Source organism: Dryobates pubescens, chromosome 6 (genome assembly GCF_014839835.1).
Source record: "Dryobates pubescens isolate bDryPub1 chromosome 6, bDryPub1.pri, whole genome shotgun sequence".
In the NCBI taxonomy this organism is placed as follows: domain Eukaryota; kingdom Metazoa; phylum Chordata; class Aves; order Piciformes; family Picidae; genus Dryobates; species Dryobates pubescens.
The window spans coordinates 40,074,639-40,097,767 of NC_071617.1; the positions used below are offsets into that span (position 1 = coordinate 40,074,639).

The 23,129-nt window shown below is 37.1% G+C and overlaps 1 protein-coding gene across 2 annotated transcripts in view; it reads left to right on the forward strand.

The window, feature by feature from the left end:
- BIRC6 (baculoviral IAP repeat containing 6) overlaps positions 1–23,129 on the forward strand; it is a 179,905-nt gene that overhangs the window by 95,955 nt on the left and 60,821 nt on the right. For both annotated transcript variants that reach the window (XM_054162362.1, XM_054162363.1), the window contains exons 52-63: positions 1,024–1,280; positions 2,492–2,600; positions 3,108–3,329; positions 6,080–6,860; positions 7,717–7,860; positions 8,553–8,682; positions 12,322–12,453; positions 14,610–14,777; positions 15,418–15,591; positions 16,567–16,763; positions 19,152–19,452; positions 22,006–22,223. In XM_054162362.1, the coding sequence (XP_054018337.1) occupies positions 1,024–1,280; positions 2,492–2,600; positions 3,108–3,329; positions 6,080–6,860; positions 7,717–7,860; positions 8,553–8,682; positions 12,322–12,453; positions 14,610–14,777; positions 15,418–15,591; positions 16,567–16,763; positions 19,152–19,452; positions 22,006–22,223 (2,833 nt within the window). The remainder of the gene's footprint in view (positions 1–1,023; positions 1,281–2,491; positions 2,601–3,107; positions 3,330–6,079; positions 6,861–7,716; positions 7,861–8,552; positions 8,683–12,321; positions 12,454–14,609; positions 14,778–15,417; positions 15,592–16,566; positions 16,764–19,151; positions 19,453–22,005; positions 22,224–23,129) is intronic.

Below are 23,129 nucleotides of genomic sequence, written 5' to 3' on the forward strand. Positions count from 1 at the left end.
ATTTCACTTAATGGGTGAATTTTCAGAGTTCCTGGGCTTACAGTTGAGCTTACTAAATTGTAAAAAATCACTAAAATTGTCTTGTGTTTGAACATTAATGTTCACAGATTGGAAAAGAGGGCATGAGAATTGTTTTGGTTTTAAACCCTTTCTTTGTCTGGGAGAAATTTTGTGAAAGCAAAGAAATTTAGAGAACATGGGTACTGCCCAGTAGATAATTGATAAAAGCTGTAGAACTGAAATTGGTCTTTGATATTGAGTAAGTGGTGCAAATCTTCATCACCAAATTACACTATTATTATTATATTTGTACTGCAGAAAGGTCAACTTTAAGTCACAGAAATAATCTTATCTAAAGGATTAAATAATCTGTCTAAAGGACAATGTGTACACGTTCTTCACATCTTGAAATGCGTTGTGACTTTTAACTTCAGTTTTTTAAGTATGTGAATGAAGGTAGTCATATGGGATATAATCAACAAAAATAATAAAAACATTTACTCTTTTCTAGAATGATATATATTTATGAGTAAATTATTCCTAAAAAAATGTTTAACCTTCATTTAAGATCTGTATGGAAGTTTGCCTGTTTTATAGCTGTGGGGGGTAGATGAGGTTAGCTGTGAGAACAAGCTAAACTTTTAGTTTAGAACTAGTCACTGAAATAATGGCATTTGTTTCACAGGCAATTTAGATTGCCATCTTGATTATGATGCTAGTTTAAACAGCATTGCAGTGTAATCTTATAAATAAAGTCTTGTTAATGTGTCTCCAAATTGATTCAATTGTAATTTGCTTTTGAATATTTACTGTTAACAAGAATACTGACCAATATTGTTAAATGAGAGACATGATGGAAATGCATGTCATTTTAATTTGCTTTTCTCAGATGATGTCTAATATGTCACAGCAATTTTCTGCAGTACTCATCCTAGAAACTAATACAAGTAGTAAGGTTATAGATGAAAAAAGAAATAATAAGATAATGATACATTAGCTCATTTTAATTTTTTTCCTTTTCAGTATTGGATGGTTAAGGTTGTTACACCATTGCCTCACTCACATCAGTGATTTGGAAGGAATGATGGCTAGTGCTGCAGCACCAACTGCTAATCTGTTGCAGACATGTGCTGCTTTACTAATGTCACCTTACTGTGGTATGCATTCTCCAAATATTGAGGCTGTACTTGTAAAAATTGGGCTCCAGTCCACCAGAATAGGCCTAAAATTGATTGACATTCTTCTGAGAAACTGCTCAGCATCTGGAAGTGATCCTGCAGGTGAGTGAAATGTTTTTCTTTTCAGTCACTGGTTAGAAACATTGCTTATATAAATGTGCAGCTACACTATATTTGTTTGTTACTTTCTGATTTTGAATTTCTGGTACTTGCCTTTCTGCTTTGTTATGCTTCTGAGTGTCACAGTTGTTGGATGTGCATAGTTCTACAACAGTAAGGTAGTATAACCAGCTTTGGTTTGGGGTTTTTTTGGTGTAGAGTAGATAATTGGTTCAGTATTTTGAAGACATTAGTAGGACATACAGTATGTTGTAAGTGAATCCTGCTATAGATAGATTCTGTGTCTAGATGTTTCAAAATAAAGAGCCTCTATATGTAGCACTCAGAAAAAAAAAAATATTTGGGCAGCACTGGTCTGTAGGACAGTGTAAATTCTGAGTCACGTGAATGGTTGAAAAAAGTTACAGCTAAAGGTATGTAATCAAGAAACTTGAACAACCAGTCTGTTTCCCACAACAAAGTTTTGCCATAGCTCTTCTGTTAATACACTGGGGGCTTTTTATCTTTGGTTCCATACCACTTTACTTTGCTATATCATGACTTCAAAATGAAAGAAAACCAGATGCATCTTTTCCCTCTTTTGAGGTTGCTGATATTAACACACACTACTCTTTTCACAAGGCTTCCATGACTTAGTCTGCCATGAGTTCTTATTTCAGTGTCACCTAATGACTTTTGTTGGAATGCTGTTGGATTGAGGTGCAGTTTCCTGCAGAGAGGAGATGAGCACAGTAAGGAGAAAATAAATAGGAAATAATCTGAGGAAATACTCAGCCTTAATCCAACTGATGAAAATACAGGCTTCCGTTTAAAAATAATATGTTTGCTTCTATCAAGTGTGAATTTTGACATCTCTGTCAGAATTAGTCTTGTCATTTTGGAACATATTGAAGAAAATCCAACTATTTAAAACTCTTTAAGTCCTGTATCTGGTGAAAGTTGTAATGATTTCTCCTTTTTATATGAAGTCTGAACATTACATTGAGCCTACCGAATGTGCAGTTTTGAGATAGCTGTGTGTATAAGAATCGCATCCTTGTGTTAAAGGCAAAAGCTCAGTTCAATCTTACTACTGGAATTCTGTAATAATTTCATTAGTACTTAAAAAAAAATACATATGTAAGTACTTCTATTATTTCCCCTTCCCTTTGTTTGTTTGTTTTTTGTTTGTTTGTTTGTTTTAATGCGGCAAGATCTGAATAGCCCTTTACTGTTTGGAAGATTAAATGGTCTCTCTTCTGACTCCACAATAGACATTCTTTACCAGCTTGGAACAACTCAAGACCCTGGAACAAAAGATAGGTAATGCTGTTTAGATTGTCACGTGGAAGAATATAGAAAAATAATCTGTGAAATTATGGCTTGATATTGCTACACAAAACCAGTGCTTTGAAAAGTGATTGTTATGAGATAGTGTGAAAGTGCAGAAATCTGAAGAAGCTTTCCAGCTTCCCCTCCTAGCTCCTTGAAACATTTGTAGAGAATGCTGCCCTTCTTGCTCTGCTCTCATAAATACGATAAAGCCTCTTTTGTTCAACTGGCTTTTCTTTGGAATGCCCAGAACTCAGATACCTGCTATGTTTTCTTTATCTATAGAAATAAAACTTAGGTTTGGCTGTCCAAGATAACTGGTTTTCATTAATTTTTCCCCTGGTAGGGACCTCAAAAAACCACTTTGCGCTCACTCTTAAACTTTGCTTCAAAGAAAGGGATAAACCTGTAAATCAGATTACAAAAAGACAGCAAGCTAATTTGGTTTTGAGTGTTTCTTTGACCTTTCATAATGCACTACACCATCTTGCATTCCAGAATTCAAGCATTGCTGAAATGGGTCAGTGATTCCGCAAGAGTTGCAGCTATGAAAAAAAGTGGCCGGGTCAGCTACATTTGTCCAAGTAGTTCAACAAGAGAATATGGTCTTTTGATGCCATCTCCTTCTCATTTGCATTGTGTAGCAGCAATTTTGTGGCATAGTTATGAATTGCTTGTTGAATACGATTTACCAGCCTTGCTGGACAGAGAGCTCTTCGAGTAAGTAAAGCAGTTTTGCATCACATAATTCTAAAAACTGAGTTGCTTTGTTCACTGACATGTTGTGACTTGAAGTGCACCCATTATGAAAGAACATTGGAAATTGTCATTCCAGAACCTAATTAATGGGGTGAGTACTTAAAGACACTTGAAGAGGTAGTTTTGTAGTTCTAAACACAGAACTGCACTTCACACATGGATGTGTGTCTTTGCACATATGTGAAAGGTAAACCATTGCATGGTTTGTTCTTGGTTTTGTTCTGGTTTTTTTACAGGTAACTCTTGGCTGCTGTTGTTGAAATTGAGTGCTTACAGTAATCTTCACAGTACCTATGAAAAATTATCTTCAGTAGTATCCTGCTACAGAATTATTTTTTAATATTGGTGTTATCCAATATCTCTAACTGAGAGATAAGAGCTAGGGGAGAGAGGGAATAGGTTTTTTGGTGTTGATGGTTTTGTTCCATCCTGTGTGATTGGAAAGAAAAAAAGCACAAAAACTTGAGTGAATCTTGACCTATGTGTTTGCTGGATTCTAAAGAAAAGTTCACCCTAAACAGCAAATGTATTGTTTTTATGATTCCATATAAAAATTCACGAACTAACATTCTTAATTTGTTGCTTAATCATCTCTTCTGTTCAAAGAAAACAAAAAAGAGAAGCTACAGAGCTTTATTTCATGTGTGTTATAGAAACATAGCTGTTACATTCCTGTCTTTCACTTATACCATTGACTGTAATTCCAGTTAATGAAAGGACTTTGATACCACATAATTGTCCTTAGGAAACATTCATATTTTTCTACTACCTTATTGTCTCCTTTAGGCACAATTAAATGTTCAGACACTGGGAAGTGTACAAATTATAGTTACTGGTGCAGTTGTAGAGTTCTTATATATGTGCAACTTGATGGTCTTTAGATATGTGGCTACAAACTAGGCCTTTCCCAAAGACGCTTCTATGATATTATCATATAAATTGCTAATTCAAAACAAACACGTTCATATTCAGACTGAATTTTAAAATGCAGGTCAATTAGTTCTTTTAGCAATACATTTTAGCAGAAACACATTCTCAGGATACATTTTAATGTTTGAAAATGAAGAACTATCTTTTGGAGGAAAGTATGCTGTTTTAATAACAGGCTGAAATGAAGGAAAACTAATAATACTGTGGTACCTAGTTTGAGTATGCACATTGCAATATAGCCCTGTTCCTCTACCTCCTGTCAAATAAATCTATCATTCATATCAGCCAGCACCTGGAGCAAATTATGAAATACTTTTTTAATAACTATAGGAGAATTGTTGACAGACTTATATGGGTAAATAATTCTTCTAATAAAAATAACTTTATGTATTCTTCACCCTTCCCTATATTTTTACTTTTACAATACTTTCATAGATTCTAGCTATGACTCCTGGTTTCTCCTTCATGTGATATTTCACTTTTTTCTTGGATATATTTTCCCATCACCCCTGTTTTCCACTTCAGTGTATCTGCTATGGCCCATGGATACTAAGTTATTGTTTAGTTATTTTTTTTAATATATAGTTGGAATGGAGTTATTTTTCATAGGGCTTGAATTTACCCAGGAAAATTTTGGCAGAAGGGTTGTGTGAACATGTAGTGGGAGATGAATTTAAGTGTCCCTTTATTATGTGTGGACTTCAGGAATTTGTGATTGTCTTCCCAAAGTTATGGGTCATTCAGTCACTGAGATGACTTTTTAATGTTTTATGTAACAGAATAACATTTCCATCCAGAAGAGGGAAAAACAATCCTTATCTGCAAATGGGAATGTGATATGTGGTGTTAAATCCAAACTTAAAAACCTAACATGGAAGTGGCATGAAGTTTGTGTTCATCTGATATTAAAATAATTATTAAATGTTAAAATATTAAGATAATATAATTTATGTGCAGTGTCAAGATGTTGCCAGTACAGTTCAGAAAGCTTCTTTCTTCTTTTGAAAGGAATACTTTGAACAAGTCTGTATGAAGAAATTATTATTTCAGTACTTTAATTGAATTTAATTGAATAATAGCAGCTAAATTAGCTCTTGCATTCATATGCCTTGAATTAAAATTAAAGCAGATTGTGTTTGGACAGCAGTGAGTTCAGACATAGGTCAGATTTTAGTATCTGAGAAATAAGTCTGTTGTTAACTTGTGTCCTAAGTTCAGCTTGAATAAGGGTAGCAAGTGTAACAGCATTCGACCAGGATTGTTTTTACTTTATTTACTTTTGCAACATCTTCAGATAAAACTCTAATATAGCAAATGTTAAAAATTTTTTGAAACATGTTAAAATAGTTTAAATTTTTAGTAACAATTAAGAGCACTGTAAAGGAGCGTCTGCATACATGCACTTGTGATACTTGGAGATCCAGCTTGGAGAGTTGAAATCATGAAGAGGTTGCAGCTCGCTCAAAGGTGCATAGATTATGATAACTGTTAAAAGACTGAAATCCTGTCTTTCATGTGCAACATGCAATAAAAGTTGGCTTATCTGTTTTAAATGTGGTATGATGAAAGAAATTTAAATATGCAGTGGAGGAATGCCTTTTGGGTGATCAATGTCCTCTGATCCTGTGAGCCAAAAGAGGTTTTCAAGCTTAGCAGAACATGTTTTATAACAGCTTCTGCAATAGCTAATCATGAATGTGGAAAGATGTTTCATGAACCAATGAAGAAAAGGGAATATGAGTGACAAACTATGTGTTGATGTCATTGTCTGTCCTCTACAGGTCGTTGTTTAACTGGTCCATGTCTCTTCCCTGCAACATGGTGCTGAAGAAGGCTGTTGATAGTTTGCTTTGTTCAATGTGCCACATCCACCCAAACTATTTTTCTTTACTCATGGGATGGATGGGTATCACTCCTCCTCCAATTGAGTGTCAGCACAGGCTGTCCATGACTGATGACAGCAAAAAGCAGGACCTTAGTTCATCTTTAACAGATGACTCTAAGAACGCACAAGCCCCTCTTGCACTAACAGAATCTCACCTGGCTACTCTTGCTGCTTCATCTCAGTCTCCTGAAGCTATCAAGCAATTATTGGACTCAGGTTTGCCTTCACTGCTTGTAAGAAGTCTTGCTAGTTTTTGCTTTAACCATACTTCTAGCTCTGACTGCACCGCACAATCAGTGGATATCACCCATGACAGGCTCAGGAGGCATCATGTTCCACAGCACTTTAATAAAATGCCTATCACGGCAGACCTGGTTGCTCCTGTTCTCAGGTTTTTGACAGAAGTTGGTAACAGCCACATGATGAAGGACTGGTTGGGCGGCTCTGAAGTAAATCCATTGTGGACAGCTCTTTTATTTCTGTTGTGCCATTCTGGTGCTACTTCTGGAGGACATAATGTGACAGCACAACAGACCAGTGCAAGATCCAGCTTACTGTCTTCAACTGTAACAACAGGGTTGACCACTCAGCAGCGGACAGCAATTGAAAATGCAACAGTTGCTTTTTTCCTACAGTGCATCTCTTGCCATCCCAATAACCAGAGACTTATGGCACAGGTGAGAGGGTAAAAAATGGTCTTAATTTCTTTATTAATAACCAAAGCTAGGTAACAAAATCCTTTCTTAGTTTTCTTCAAAGTAGCTGTTTGTTAAAATTGTTAGCTTTCTGGTCTGACTTTGAAAAGTATAAAAACATTTTGTCGTGGCAGTCCAGTCCTGTGTATCTTGGTTTAGATCAAAATACTATTTTAATTGGATAGGTGTGAACTCTTCTAAAATGGAATTTGAAAGTCAAGCTTCATACACATTTTTTATATTAGTAACTTAAGCAGATTTCTTGGTAAATTTGCTTGTGCGACTGCATGCACTGCACAATCCGTGACCGGTGAAATAGAGGCTGTTGCAGAATATAGCTTTGCATTTGGCATTCCTGTGCAAATTCAGCTATTTTCATCTCCCCCGTTAACCTTGCAGACCTACCTGACTAAAAGTCTACTTAAAAAAATGGGTTTTTTCAATGTTAAGAATAAATATGCCCCAGGAACAGTTAGATTTAAAACCAAAATATTTGGTTTTCTGTTAATGGCTGGTAGCAGTACTGCTGTATGCAGTGGAAAGTTTTTGCTTTAGGAAAAGAAAAGCTTCTAAGGAATTTTTTTTTGTTTGAATCTTGAGTAGTCTGTATGCATTTACAATTCCTTTTGATGCTGTAGCTTGTGTTTAGAACATTTTTTATTAAAACAGAAAAAAAAATCATTTGCTGCTGTTGTTTCCTTCAGTGGTGCTTGTTTCTGATCTGGCTTGCTACCTGGAAGGTAGATATTTGGCACTGCCTATTATGGCTGTGTAGAGCTGTACTTTAGAGACCTAAATATAGAAACATTTTGAATCTGATGTCATTTTGCATTCTCAGGTTCTCTGTGAACTGTTCCAGTCTTCTCCTCAGCGTGGGAATCTCCCAACCTCTGGAAATATTTCAGGATTTATTAGGAGGCTTTTTTTGCAGCTCATGCTAGAGGATGAGAAAGTGACTTTGTTTCTTCAGTCTCCGTGTCCAGTAAGAATTTTTTGGTGATGAAAGTGGAATAAATTTAGCATTAAAGCAAATAAAGCTGCATATATTCAACTTTGAAATGTCAGGTGGCAGCTTTTCCTGTTGGAGACATTGTGGAATTTTGGAAAGGAAGGTGTTGGTGAATTACAACAGCGTTTTAAAAGAAAGTTTAGGGCACTGTTGTGAGCCAAAGCCAGCTTGTTGAAAATATACTGTTTCTGAAAGAGTTGTCAACTGAAATTTATTTTATGGAAGACTTCTTAATAGTATCCCTACAGAAGATTAGCAAGTATGGATACAAGTTCTAGTCCTTCCAATAGTTCTTTATTATCATTTTCATATACTTGCAAATATCAGACACTGGTTTTTCTTCTTATATACAGCTGATTAAAATTGGATATTTTTTTTTAAAACAAATATGATGCACTGTTTCTGATGCTAAAAATACTCTAGGCTTTCAAAACAAATTCTTTTGAGCAAAAATGAAACTTGTCCTAATCTGATGCATTTTTACTGTATACCTGTAGAGTTGAAGGATACGTCAGTTTTTAGCACACACAAATACTTATTTTGCAGAGTTGAATTTATAAGAACATAGTAGTATCATTTACCTCTGAATGTTAAAGTCATGTTCAATGTTGTCCTTTTTACAAAGTGCTGACTTTCATTTTTAAAGTTGACTCTTTTCCTTTCAGCTGTACAAAGGTAGAATTAATGCTACTAGTCATGTAATTCAACATCCAATGTATGGAGCTGGACACAAATTTCGTACTCTTCACTTGCCTGTCTCAACAACTCTAGCGGAGGTTCTTGATCGTGTGTCAGGCAAGTTGGTTTTGGTGGCTTTTTTTGTTGGGGTTTGTTGTTGTTGTGATTATTTTTTGATTTGTTGGTTGGGGGATTTTGTTTGCTTTTTAGTATTGAAGAGTTCTTAATTATCTCACAGGATATTTGCAAGACCATGTAAATGTCAGGGGACTATCTCAAAATAGAGCTGAAATTATGTTGGTATGAAAAGGACTGTAACGAAGCCTCCATCTAATTTCTGTGGAATTACATTTGCCCCTCATATTGACAATAGTGTTTGTTTACTAAATGGAGCAAATAATGGTAGTTGATAGAGTACTAGACAGAACAAGGTATGTTTTTGGATTTTAACTAAAAGTAATCTATCCTTTCAAAATGCTTGAAGCTTATCTACCAGGGAATAGTTTGTTGTTTCTGGTAGAATTCTGTATTTGCTTACTGTACAGACACAGTCGTGTGTGCAGTGTGACTAATGTCTCTAGATCTCTGTTCAATTTATGGTCAGAATTACTGTAATGGGTGAGATAGTCACTACATGTGAGGTGAGGAGCAGTTGTTGAGCAGTGACATAAACTGTGCTTAATGGCTGCCTTAATGGTATATTGCTGTCAACTTGATAGCCCATATAATAGAGACTGGGAAGGGGAAGGTCATGATGTGATATACCATAATGTCTGCAGTTGAAACTGATCGAATGCTGATTTTGTAGGACACCATGACTTTAGGTTTTGCTACAGAATTACTCTTTCTCAGCTAACCTCTCTTTCTAAACTGGAGGAATTAATTCTGGAGAAATTCAGGTTCCATCCTTCATCTTATTTAACTTCTCCAATTTATTAAATGGTTAGGACATGGTAAAGAAAATATATGAGAAGTAAACTCTGTGTTTAGGGTGAGAGAGGGACAGAGAAGGGGTGGACTAGGCACAGAAAGGAGTAGTGCTACCAGTGCAACAGTAGGAAGTTATGGTGATTCTGTGTCAGTCTGCTGCTGTTCTCTTAACTACTCTGGTAATGTCTGAAATTGGTCGTATTGTACTTTGTGCAAAAATGAATCCCAGTAAGCACTTCATGCTTTTTTTCCCAGCCTTTAGAGAAAAACAGTGAGAGGAGCTAAATATTCTAGTTGCATCCCTTCACCATAGGAAGAAAATGTGCAGTATCGCTGCAGATAGTATTGTCTAGGATGAGTACCAGTTGTTTTGTATTTTGTTCACCTTGGTCTTAAGTTACTGGTCTTGACTGGTCAGAAAAATTGGATATCACTTCAGTAGTAAAAATACAGCAGTTTAAGCTTCCTTAGTTATATTAGTCACCTTTAAATTCTCCAGCAGTGAATGGGCATTCAGTCCATGGGACCAAACTAAAGTAACTCTGAAGTTTAGTAATAGTAGTAATAATGATAATGAGCATTTTTCTAAAAAGCTAGCAACCAGTCTCATGGCCAAGCTGTCAGCCCATGGCTTGGATGGGAGCACACTGCGATGGGTTAAGAACTGGCTGGAGGGCCGAGCCCAGAGAGTGGTGGTGAATGGTGCCACATCCAGCTGGCAGCCAGTCACCAGTGGTGTGCCCCAGGGATCAGTACTGGGCCCCATGCTCTTTAACATCTTTATTGATGATCTGGACGAGGGCATTGAGTCCATCATCAGTAAATTTGCTGACGACACCAAGCTGGGCGCAGGAGTTGATCTGCTGGAGGGTAGAGAGGCTCTGCAGAGGGACCTCGACAGGCTGGGCAGATGGGCAGAGTCCAACGGCATGAGATTTAACACATCCAAGTGCCGGGTTCTGCACATTGGCCACAGCAACCCCATGCAGAGCTACAGGCTGGGGTCAGAGTGGCTGGAGAGCAGTCAGGCTGAGAGGGACCTGGGGGTGTTGGTCGACGGTAGACTGAACATGAGCCTGCAGTGTGCCCAGGCAGCTAAGAGGGCCAATGGCATCCTGGCCTGCATCAGGAACAGTGTGGCCAGCAGGAGCAGGGAGGTCATTCTGCCCCTGTACACTGCACTGGTTAGGCCGCACCTTGAGTACTGTGTCCAGTTCTGGGCCCCTCAGTTTAGGAAGGAGGTTGACTTGCTGGAGCCTGTCCAGAGAAGGGCAACAAAGTTGGTGAGGGGTTTGGAATGCAAGCCTTATGAGGAGAGGCTGAGGGAGCTGGGGTTGCTTAGCCTGGAGAAGAGGAGACTCAGGGGTGACCTTATTACTCTCTACAACTACCTGAAGGGAGGTTGTAGACAGACAGATGTTGGTCTCTTCTCCCAGGCAAGCAGTACCAGAACAAGAGGACACAGTCTCAGGCTGCGCCAGGGGAGGTTCAGGCTGGATGTTAGAAAAAAGTTCTATACAGAAAGAGTGATTGCACATTGGAATGGGCTGCCTGGGGAGGTGGTGGAGTCGCCATCACTGGAGGTTTTTAGGAGAAGACTTGATGGGGTGCTTGGTGCCGTGGGTTAGTTGTTTGGGCGGTGTTGGATTGGTTGATGGGTTGGACACGATGATCTTGAAGGTCTCTTCCAACCTGGTTTATTCTATGTATATAGATAGATATTACACACACACACATTTATCATCCGTAGCAATGTTGGGTGCTCAGTAGCAGCAGTTTCACACTATGTCTTCTTTTGGTCTGCGCTACACAGATGAGCACAAATCATAGGGTATTTTCAAGCAGTTAAACCGTATGTCTTTCAGCATCTCATCCACTGGTGACATACAGTTAAAGGTAGCTGGATGTCACTTCTAGGTCTTGAGTCTGCAGCTATAGCTTAAGGCTGCTGTAGCTATGTGGAAACAAGTTACTACTCAGAATTAGAGAATTATTCAGTTATTTTGGTGCTAGTGTTGTACCTTACAAGGTGTGAAATGATTCGCTGTCACCAGTCATCAGTAATATATTAGCTTGCTGATAAGTGATCTGCACTAATGAATAAACCAAAGCAGCAAACTGTAGTAATCTTGGTTTGCTTAAGCAAAGAGTGTAAGTTGTGGATATATAATGTACTTAAGGCACCTTTCAAAGGAACAATCACACTTGCCAGATCTGAAATCCAGCATGTAACACTGGATACCTAGACCTAAAAAAAAATATGTATTTTAAGTCTGCAGTTGTCCTTAGGAAAAAAAGGTTTTATTTTAAAATTTTATTTACTTATTACTGTTTTGTTCTGTGGGGTTTTTGGGGGACATTTGACTTTGTTTTATTTCTAGCTAATTGCAGTGGTATTTTAACATGAATACATTTGATTCGTCAAGTAATGGTTTTAAACTGATACAGGTTTAAATAGAGGATACAATCTGGGGGTAAGAGAGTAGAAGAATTCTCATAATACCTAAATTCATAGGTATTTGGAAGATTGTTGCTGCCTGGGATGGAATATCAGTTGGTAGCACATAAGACCCTTAATGGGAAGCTTGTGAGTTCAAGCCTGCGGTGGGCACTATTGTCCTCCCTACTCTAGTCATGGGGTCTGTGGTGACAGGTTGGACTCGATGATCTTTGAGGTCTCTTCCAACCTTGGTGATACTGAATACTGATAGTGAATAATGAATACTAATCCAGTAAAGTAGCCCTGTTAATAGTGTAGAACTAATAAAATCAACTTGATATATTAAAATACTGTTCTGACCTCTTTTTTTTTAACTCCCTGTATAGATACGCCAAGTATTACAGCTAAGCTAATTAATGAACAGAAGGAAGACAAAGAAAAAAAGAACTATGAAGAGAAAGAAAAAGTTAAAGCAGAAAATGGATTTCAGGACAATTACAGTGTTGTTGTTGCTTCTGGTATGTCTTTTTCTTGTATCTCCTGAAAAGTTATCTTTTGGATGTTAAAAGTGTGTATAAGCATTTGCTAACATATTTTTGTTATTATTACTGCTGGTGGTTAGAAAATTCATGGTGCCCAATTGGTCTAACTGGCTAATAGGCAGCGAAGATTGGTTCCTGGTAAGACTGCTGTCTCTAGCAGATCATGTACTTTGATTAGTTTGTATCTAAATGTGTGTCAGTGATAGGTTGTGGATGCCTTTGCTAGTACATTTTACAGGATTTTGTAGAGACAGAATGGATTTATATGGCAATGCATTATTGCTTGTTGTGGTATGGGTAATACTACCTCTAGCTTTTTCAGTGGCTAATGCATCAGATTTTAATCACCTTTGCTCCTGCAGTATGCTTTGGAAATAAAAGGATCCGTATACTTTGCATAACAGCTGATAGTACTCTGCTATAAACTGTCAGATGAACAAGTAAGCATAAAAACATGTTATTCCCCTTGGAAACCATAAATACAGGGGTTTTGTCCAGAGCATTCACCTTCTGAAAACTGATGTGAATATCTTTCTGAAGTCTTGAACCTTTTCCCTCTGAAATTACTATGAAGGTTGTAGATCGAAGGTAGTAATTTTGCAGTGATACAAGATGATTACACTCCAGATGATCGCTGTGGAGATCATTAGTCTTTTGCTTTGAATTTCTGGTGTGTGCAAGAGAGATTAGTGAACTTCAAACTACTCTCTTCCTATCTAGATTTCTGCCTTCACTTTGGTACCTCTATTTCATTTTACAGTTCATGAAGCATGAAGAATAGATGCTGATTTCCTTGGACTCCTGGCACCAATATTTCTTAAGCTTTTTATTTCAGATTTTTAGGTGCAGATATAATTCTAAACTCAAGTGTTGACTAGGGCAACAGTTTCATAGATCTTTACAGCAATGCAGCTGATGATAATTACAGCATGTTTATCTGGAAAGATACTTGCAGTGGAAGCCACTTAAACAGGGTAAACATATTTTGGTAATATCTAAAATGTTAGCAGGTCCAAATGAAGATCTAAAACATTAATAAAGCAGAAAAATAATATGCTAAGCTTTACAGTATTATAGCATAGTCAGCCATTTCTCACCTCAGTTGCATCTCTGCTTCTTTCTGCTATGTCAAACAATATCATCAGACTTATTCTTTTTCTTCTTTTTGTTTGTATTTTTTCTCAGCTAAGTAAAACAGTTTAAATACAAACATCTCCCATTTACATTTCTTTTTACTACCTGTTGGAGAAATATTATTTCATTTTCATCTTTTCATATATTTGGCAGTTGTGTTTTGGGCTTTTTAGCATCCTCTGTCTCAAGCAGCCATTATTTAATTTGTTCCCTACTGCTAAAATTAATCAAGAGTAGAGGTGGTATTTGGAACCTGATCTTTCTGAGACAAGCTAGAGTAGTATACTGAGATTATGTATCGTGGCTGCTGGTACTGATAACTGAAACCAGTCTATGATAGCATTTCATGTGTGGGTGTTATTAGTTTTGGAGCTGCTCTTAGCTAGTGATAAGGCAGTAATTGTATGTGTCTTTGTGTACTGACCCAGCGGCATTTTCAGTTGGACTGTCAGTTGCATAGAAGGATGTGTGATAATAGTGTAAGTTCTCTGTACCTTAAGTCTACTTAAGCTGTTCCAAAAAATGGTAGTCTTGCTATAGAAGTTCAGTCTTGCTGTAGAAGTTCAATAAGCTTTTGAGTACCTATTCTAGCTTTTCATTTTTATGTAGTTCTTACTTCAAATGTTTTGACCTAGGCAACTTTAAAAGCGTGTTTAAAGCTGCCTTTCATCATGTCTGCTGAAACGTCTTGTCAATTCAGAAATCTTTGTGATTTCAAAGTTTTGATGTAGGGCCCATCACTAGACATTGTTTCTATTGGATTATATAATCCAAATACAGTTACAGTTTGGGTTATATTTGGGACTTGAGGCACAGCCTTGTAATCATAAAATACCAAGATTATATCCAAATATATTTTATACATGAATGTTATTCTGATAATTATCCAGTGCTGAAAACTTTGACTTTTTTGCTGTGATCAAAGTTACAGAGTACATTCCATATTGGCTGACTGAAGTTAATTATATACTAGAATGACTTTCTTACTACTGCACTAGGTTTGAAATCTCAGTCAAAGAGAGCTGTCTCATCCACCCCTCCACGTCCACCATCAAGACGAGGGAGAGTGATGGCAGATAAAGTTGGTACCTCTTCCTCAGGAGGAGAATCTTCCAGCAAGACCATTAGTGTTCCAGTCTTTCATCTATACCATAAACTTCTGCCAGGTAACTTTAATAACTCATTTTAAATGTCAAAAGTATGGTCATTTTAGTGTCTTACGTGTCGTCAGAAAGTAGACATAATGCCAATGGACATCATCTATCTTTCTTTTGAGCACCTTGAAGTGTAGAGCCCTTCTTTTCTGCCATTCACTTGGGGTTTTTTTCTTGCTGAATTGCATCCCCAGATAAAAGTAGTAAGTTGTGCTTGGGACTGCTGGGCAGAAGAAGAATTTCACATTTCTTTCTTTTTCACTTTTTTCCCACCCAATCATTTTACCTTATGGATGCACACCTTTATGCCACCACAATTCAAGCATGATGTAAGGCCAGGGTTTGATAATAGGGAACAGACAGTAGCCACTTCAAATGCAGATCAAATTACAGCCTTAGCCATTTGTCAAATATTCCCAGTGCTCAAACTCTCGGCATAGAGCTGCCTTGGGGAATATTGGCAGAGTTCATTGGTTGTTTCTGGACTGATGGGCCCACTTTTCCTAAGAGAACAAACAGGCCTTGGTTTGGCGACAGGTAATACTTACTCTGCTTGGCATCTGTGGTGCAAGTAATGAGCAGCATCTGGACATCTATGTTAAAATAACCCAATCCTAATTTTCCCCTCTGACTCAATGCCACTGTTGTTTAGGCCAACCGCTACCAGCTGAAATGACACTTGCTCAGCTTCTGACTCTGCTGTATGACCGTAAACTCCCGCAAGGATATCGATCCATAGATTTGACAGTTAAGCTTGGTTCCAAAGTCATCTCAGATCCAAGCTTATCAAAAACAGATTCATTTAAACGTCTACACACTGAAAAAGGTAATTCTTCTTGCCTACTTGTTATCTTCCTTTTTAACATGCCTTTGTTTTGGACAAAAATGTTTTTTTATTGTCTTGCTAAGAAGTAGTGATTTTCTGTGTTTTCTTGGATGATGTTCCTGAACTCTTTTCAACAAGATAAGCACTGAACTTCCTGATAAAGAGCAAATCCATTGCCTGGCTTTAGATTGTATCCATAAGATGCACCAATATGGTTGTTCTGGTTTCACATTTCTTTCATCATAGCAGTGTTGTATATGATACAATTATATGATTGTATAGTTACATTCTCTTTTATTTCTTGACACCTATACCACTTCTCTGTAATGCATATTTGTGCTGATAACCAGGGCGGATTAAGTAATGCAGGAGCTGTTTGAAACCACAAGTTACAGAAGCCTGTGAAAATTTTTTTATTGTCATCTTGGGTACTTAGATGCTTCTTTGAAAATGGGACTTTTTCTTAAGTCCATCTAAACAGAGCTTATAAGCCTAGCTTTTAAAAAGCCTTAATTGAAACTTTTTCTGATACCTGTTTTTTCTTATTGCTTGCTACCTACTTAATCATAGTGCTGGGGAAAGGGGAGGAAGGAGCGGTATCCAAGGAATCTGTTTTAAAGTATTTTGATACTGTTCCTGTAGTGGAGGACTTAGAGGAATGGGACCTTGAAATTAAGGTAAGGTGATCTGCTGATCACCAGCCTGCTGACATAGATCAAATTCTAATAAGGCATAAAAATCCAATAATTAACCTGTAACTCTGTAAAAATCCCGAGTTATGACGTAGCTCTGCCATTATTGGCAAAAGGCAACTCAAATACCTTAATTTTCTATTTATATTCTTGTACTCATTCATTTCAAGTTCTTGACTCAGGTTTTGTTTAAGAAGGAAGTCCACTTTTAAGTGAGGATGAAAAGAATAAACCAAATATTGATAATCATGTGTTCATTTCTCTTACTCCTATGGTTTTGTAGAACATGCGGATTTATTGGGAGCTTGCCCTGAAGATGAAGTCATCAGTCCTGGGGATGAGTGCATGGATGCAGTTCTAGATGAATCACTTCTTGAAACCTGTCCTATTCAGTCTCCACTGCAAGTTTTTGCAGGAATGGGGGGTTTGGCCCTTATTGCAGAAAGACTGCCTATGCTTTATCCTGATGTAATTCAGCAAGTGAGTGAAAAAAAACCAGTGCAGAAAAACATGCTAAGAGTGAATTGTTTGTTTATTTAGTGACTGTGTATTTCCTGTATTTCTTTTGGTTCAGTTTGGTATCTGTGTTATATGGGGAAGCTGCTTTAAAATAGGCTACTGCAGAACTCCACAGGCCAGTCCAGCTGTATATGCTGCTTCCCTATGTATGTTCACAGAATCAACAAGGTTGGAAAAGACCTCAGAGATCATAAAGTCCAACCTATCACCCAACACCTCATGATTAACTAAACCATGGCTTCAAGTGTCACGTCCATTCCCCTCTTGAACACCTCCAGGGATGGTGACTCCACCACCTTCCTGGGCAGCACATTCCAATGGCTAACAACTTCCTGTTAAAAACTTCTTCCTCACCTTGAGCCTAAATATTACAGGTTGTGTACCCATGTCCTTGTGGAACAAATGCATGAATTCAGTGTTGCTGCTTGCCCTGTTTCTGTTACTTCATAAAAAATCTTGGAGGTTGTAGTAGCATAAAGTTGCTGATGTAGTATAGAGCCATGCTTGCTTATCATTTAATTACTCATGTAAACATGCCTCAGGTGGTTCTCAAAGCAGATAATTTTAGACTTATTATTATAGATGAGAACGAACGCTATCATTTTAATTATCATTATGTTCCTAAATAACATAGGTAACATGGAGTTATGTAATAAAAATATGAATGCTAATTTTTTTTCTAAACTGTAATTATGCAGAGAACTTCTCTGGAGCCACTGATAGGCATTTCAGAAGTGTTAGCACAGGCATTAGTGTGGTATTACTCTTGTGGCTGCTGTTCTGGGTACACAGCCTTTATTTAAAGGGGAGGGAAAAAAGAGTGATTTATTCAAATTCTCTTTGGCTATATTCTTGAAATTTTTGGTTGTTACTCCTAAGAGGAAATATTATGAGTATTTATTCCCTTCAAAGTTAACATAATCATGAATTAAGGAGGTTGTTCCAGTACCCTTACAATAAAACTACGGCAGGAGTAGGATCCCTGTAGTGAGACCAGATAATTAGTATGAATCCTTTGTAAATAATTCTGTGAAGATGTTTTAGAGGTCTAGTATCAAGCTGTTTCCAAAATTGAAAGTTATGGAAAGCTATTCCCATTGAAAATTACAGCATTTTGAAATCCAAGAGAGTTAGTGTGTACTCTGTATTGAAGACAACCAAGTCACAGAATTCTGCAACAGGGGAAGGCAACTTACGGCCATGAAAAATGTCATCCTTTTCCCCCCTTAATTTTCTATAATCCTGGAAAGTTATTTTCTTTTTGCAGTTTTTTTAGCTTGAGATGTAACTTGGGATTCAAATACTCGATAAGAATTCTGTGATCCATAAAAAACACTAACTAGAAGATTCAGACTGGAGACTGATGAATTCTCCAGACTCTTCATTCTTTTTCTTTTTATATGTCTCCAAAGTCATTGATACTTTTGAGTCTCTTAATATGTCAATGATTGGTGTAGATGCAGCTAAGCATGGCTTTAACTTTTAATTATCAATTTGGTGTTCTGAATACATTCCACAAGGTTTTTTTTCAGATCAATCTTTTCCAGTTTAGATCAGTCTAATGATAAATATTAAAATTTTAAATGTAATTGTGAGAGTTCATCTGAATAGTATAAAAGCCTGAAACTTCAGTTATGTTTAATTATGAGTCATGCCTTCATTTTAACTGAGTGTGTTGCTGTTTCCTGAGGAGCTGTACAGCTGTTACCCCTCCTTAGACTCAGATTCCCATTATAATGCCTGGCTGCATAATCCTCTGTGCAGTGTTAGTTCATAAAACAGAGCTACAGACTGTTGTATTAGAGCATCATAGTAATAAAACCTTCCAAATCAATACGAAGCCCAAAAGGAGCACATGAGTTGCTACAAGGCTGCAAACATACCCAATTTTCTTCATAGTTTTTAAGGTACTGTGATTAATTGCTCTCCTTTTTGCTATATGCAATTAAGAACTGAACACTTGAGTTCACACTCAGTGCTTAAACATTAAAAATAAGAGGACCATTTCTTGCTTAACAGTCTGATATATATACACTTTTGCTATTATTTCAGTGTAATTTGTCTTCTGTGCCCCTAGATTTTAAGCAGCTCATTTTATTTGACAGTTTTAGGTGGTGAAATATGTGTAGGGGGCATTTTCTAAAACTGTATTGCAAATGCAACAAGTCTGCCCTTTTCAACCATTTAGCCAGGTCCTTGCATCTGTAAATGGCAGTGTAATCATGTGACTTTTTAATGGTGTTCTGTGTTAAGATTGTATGTTCTTCAAATCCTGACTGTACTAAAATTTATGTCTGGGTGAGTAACTGAATGACTAACAAAAGTTTTTTGTCGTTTTTGTCTATTAAGGTGAGCACTCCAGTGGTTACCTCAACCACACAAGAAAAGCAAAAGGACAGCGATCAGTTTGAATGGGTTACCATTGAACAGTCAGGGGAATTGGTGTACGAAGCACCAGAAACAATTGCTGCAGAACCTCCACCAATCAAGTCAACAGTTCAGACTATGTCTCCCATACCTGCACATTCTTTGGCTGCGTTTGGTTTATTTCTTCGTCTCCCAGGCTATGCTGAGGTGCTGCTAAAAGAACGGAAACATGCTCAGTGTCTGTTGAGATTGGTGTTGGGAGTTACAGATGATGGTGAAGGAAGTATGTGCTGCAATTACTATGTTTCTTTGTAGACCACTGCTAGATTGTTTTACTTGAATGTATTTACTCAGTAATGCTTTGAGAAGGAAGTTAAAATCGATCTGTTCACAGCTGTGTTGCTATCATTTTTGATTGCCTATTGTCTCTAAATATTAAATTCTAGCAAAGTTTTGTCACAGTCATCAATATTCAAGTGTTCCTATCTAGACGTCACAGTAGTTGTGAAATAGCTGATAAAATGACACTGCAAAGATTATAGTACACTCAGAACAATCCTAGTGCCTGAGTATGCTCAACTAATTGAGCAAATATCCTATAATTCTGCAACAACATGGAGAAAAATGTGATTAGGACCACAACTGCAGCAGATGTGGCAGAAACTGTTGGATAATACTAGTTTAGAAAAGGAGAGAAAGATCTAAAGATCACAATGATCAAATTAGCAGAGCAGGAGCCCTATCTTAATGGTGTGAGTTCAGAGGGAGAAATGATGTATTCTTTGAATGAACAGATGATCATGGACACCATTTATAGTCAATGTCTTTGCAGCTGAACCTGGAATTCTGGAAGTAGCTCTATATTGTGTTTCTTAGTGTTTTGGAAAACTGGAAGAGTGTATGTGAAAGATGTTTTAGTACTTGTAAGCTATTTCCTTCCTTTATGACTTTGAAAAGAATGCTGTGTTTTTTATGCAGCAATGAACTGAGATCAGTCTCTGTTCAGCACCCTATGGAGCGATGGACAATGAGTAGCTCATAAGGCAAACTTCTGTTTGTCTTTTGTACTCATCTGTATTTAGGTACAGGACAGAGACAACAATAAAAAATTGGTTAGGCTGCTTACTCCCCTCTAATTTGAGTAATAGTTAACTGAAGGACAGTCCCTCAGATTTTTGTCTTTGAGTGGTTCCAGTCCAATAGTCCTATGCTATTGCAACATTTTTAATATTGGGGGAGTTTCCCCCCTTTTTGGGTTTGGTGGTGGTGTTTTTGGGTTTGGTTTTTGTTTGGGTTTTTTTGAGGGGGGTTGTTTGGTTTTGTTGGGTGTGGTGGTTGGTTGGTTGGGTTTTTTTTTAATAGAGAGACCAACTCAAACCCTTAAAATTTGAGTTTCTTTCTTTTGTGTGTGCATATCCACTATTGCAATTGGAATACAGTTCCAGAACATAATGTTCCTGGTGGGTTGAGGCTGCTTAAATTTTCAGCCTAAATTTATTTGTATCCAGTCAGCGCCCAATTATCATTGTGCCAGCGTTGTTCCTCATCATAAATAGTTCTTTTCTCCAATGCATTTGGAGACAGGAATTGTATTCCCTCTTAGCCCTCTGTTTTGTTTGACTAAACAGTCAGTTTCTCCATTCCCTAAGGCAGACATCTGAATTCAGCTCTACGGAATGTGAGATCAATTGTACACTTGTCCATATTAATTCTCTGTATAAAGCATTAATATTTTCTCTTGGAAATGCACCTTTTCATATACCTAGTACCTTTATGCTTTTTTTGCATAATATGAAGAGCTGCATATCTAAGTCCATGGTTCATAGATTCAGTTGTATGCACAAATAAATCATGGACAAATGCTTTGGTTTCTTTTTTTTATTCTCCTTGTCATTTGGCTACACTTGCAATTCTGGAAGTCTATCAGATGAGCTTTGTTCCAGAGGTGTTCAGTTTTATTTATAAAAACCCCAATCAGAGGACTTTCTGCATCCTTTTTCTTGTCTTTACAAAGAGTGTCAGGTAGATATGAATTTCAGTATTTGAAGCATTTTCAGCTGTCCGATATCTCTGTTTATGTAGGCACTGGGGAAGGAGAAATGCATTAATAGATCACTGTTAATTGAAATTTGACTTTTAAAAGAAGTAATTTTTGCTTGTAATGCAAAAGGGTTTCAAATGTTAAATGATTCTTCTACAAAATTTAAGCATGCAGCTCATCTAATAAAAATTATGTTACTATTTCGCCATGTATTCAACTTTAACAGAATCACAGCTTGGATTATGTGAGTGATTTAATTTTCACTCTGGGCTCTTGAGTGTGAAGCAAAAACCCTACATCATGTTAAACTACAGCTGAGCTGCTATTAGCTGACCTAATTTGCTATTGTTGGAATGGTTTTGGTTTTTTGGTTTTGTGGTTTGGTTTGGGGTTTTTTGTTGTTGTCTTTATTTTGTTTTTCAGTAGTCTGAACTACCTTAGTTTTCTTCATTCAGAAACACAAGCTGACTTGTAATCAAATACAGAATTACGCTCACTATTATTAGCAAACCTAGTTTTCTCCCTGTAAATGGTGAATCAGATTTTATTACTTCGGTTCTTAACCAAAATAATCAAGGAAAGAAACATTTTTCCTTCTGCACTCTTTTGCTGATTTTTTGTTTTGTTTTGTTTGTGTGTGAAGAAAAAGCTAATATTAGGTTGCTTACTAGGCAAATGTTTTAAGTCCTTAGTAGATTTCTGTATGTGTTGTTTATAAACTACTGCAGATATTAATAGGCTTTATTGAACTACTGAAAGAAAATCTGAGTTTGATATTTTTCTTCTTCAATCTAGGTCATATCCTTCAGTCACCTTCAGCAAACGTGCTTCCAACTCTGCCCTTCCATGTGCTGCGCAGTTTGTTCAGCACAACACCACTGACTACTGATGATGGAGTACTGCTTAGGCGGATGGCATTGGAGATTGGGGCTATACATCTTATCCTTGCTTGTCTGTCTGCTCTAAGCCATCACGCACCAAGAGTGCCCAACTCTAGTCCCAACCAGGCAGAGGTAAGTTTAGCAGCAGAATAATTGCCACTGAGAAGAGTTTTAATTACAAAGAAGAAAATAATCTCATTTCTTAGACTATAGTCTTAATTTTTGCGGAGTGGGCATTTGAACAAAGGAAAAAAATAATGGAAAGTAGTTAAGAAATTTTCCTTGCGTGTTGCAAATAAAGTTAGTAATCATGAAATTTAACCAGCATTGCGATGAGACATTAAGTTGTAATCACTTTTATCACTTTTTTTTCTGCAGGACTTTATATTTCAGTACATGAGAGGCATAATGCTCAATGGATGGTGGTTCTTTAATCCTCATTAGATAGCATGACCTCATTACCTTATTTAGCATTCATCATCTAAACTCTACTGGCTGCAAATTAGTTCTTCTTAAGTGCTTCACAAACGTAAATGAGTTGTGAAAATGAATGAATTAATTCAGTCATGGTTTTTTGTTTGGTGTTTGCTTTTTTTCTTTTTAAATACCCTTTTTACTGGTGGAGAAATGAGATCTAAAGACAAAAATTTTCCATAGAGCTGAAGATCCCAAGTGATACTCCAAAATTAAAAATTTTCAAGGTATTTCTTGTATTATACCAGCTTCTGTTCAGAACATGTGTCCCCTGAATTTAAGATTATGATTAACCATTTCTGCATAACCTGCCAAGTGTCTATAAAAGTGTTTAAAAAAGTATGAAAGACTTGTCCTGCAGCATTGTGTGTTTCAGAGGCTTGTGCGAAAAGGTTCCTGGTGGCTAAATACGTCTAAGTAGCTGCAAAATATAGGGCTGTCCATATTTTAGTGGCTCTGACACTGATGAGAGGTTGAGCAAGGAAGAGATGAAGCTGTGCCTGCAAATAATTCACTTTAATGGCTAGTCAAATCTAAGAGGGAGATGAGATATTCTGCTTTTAA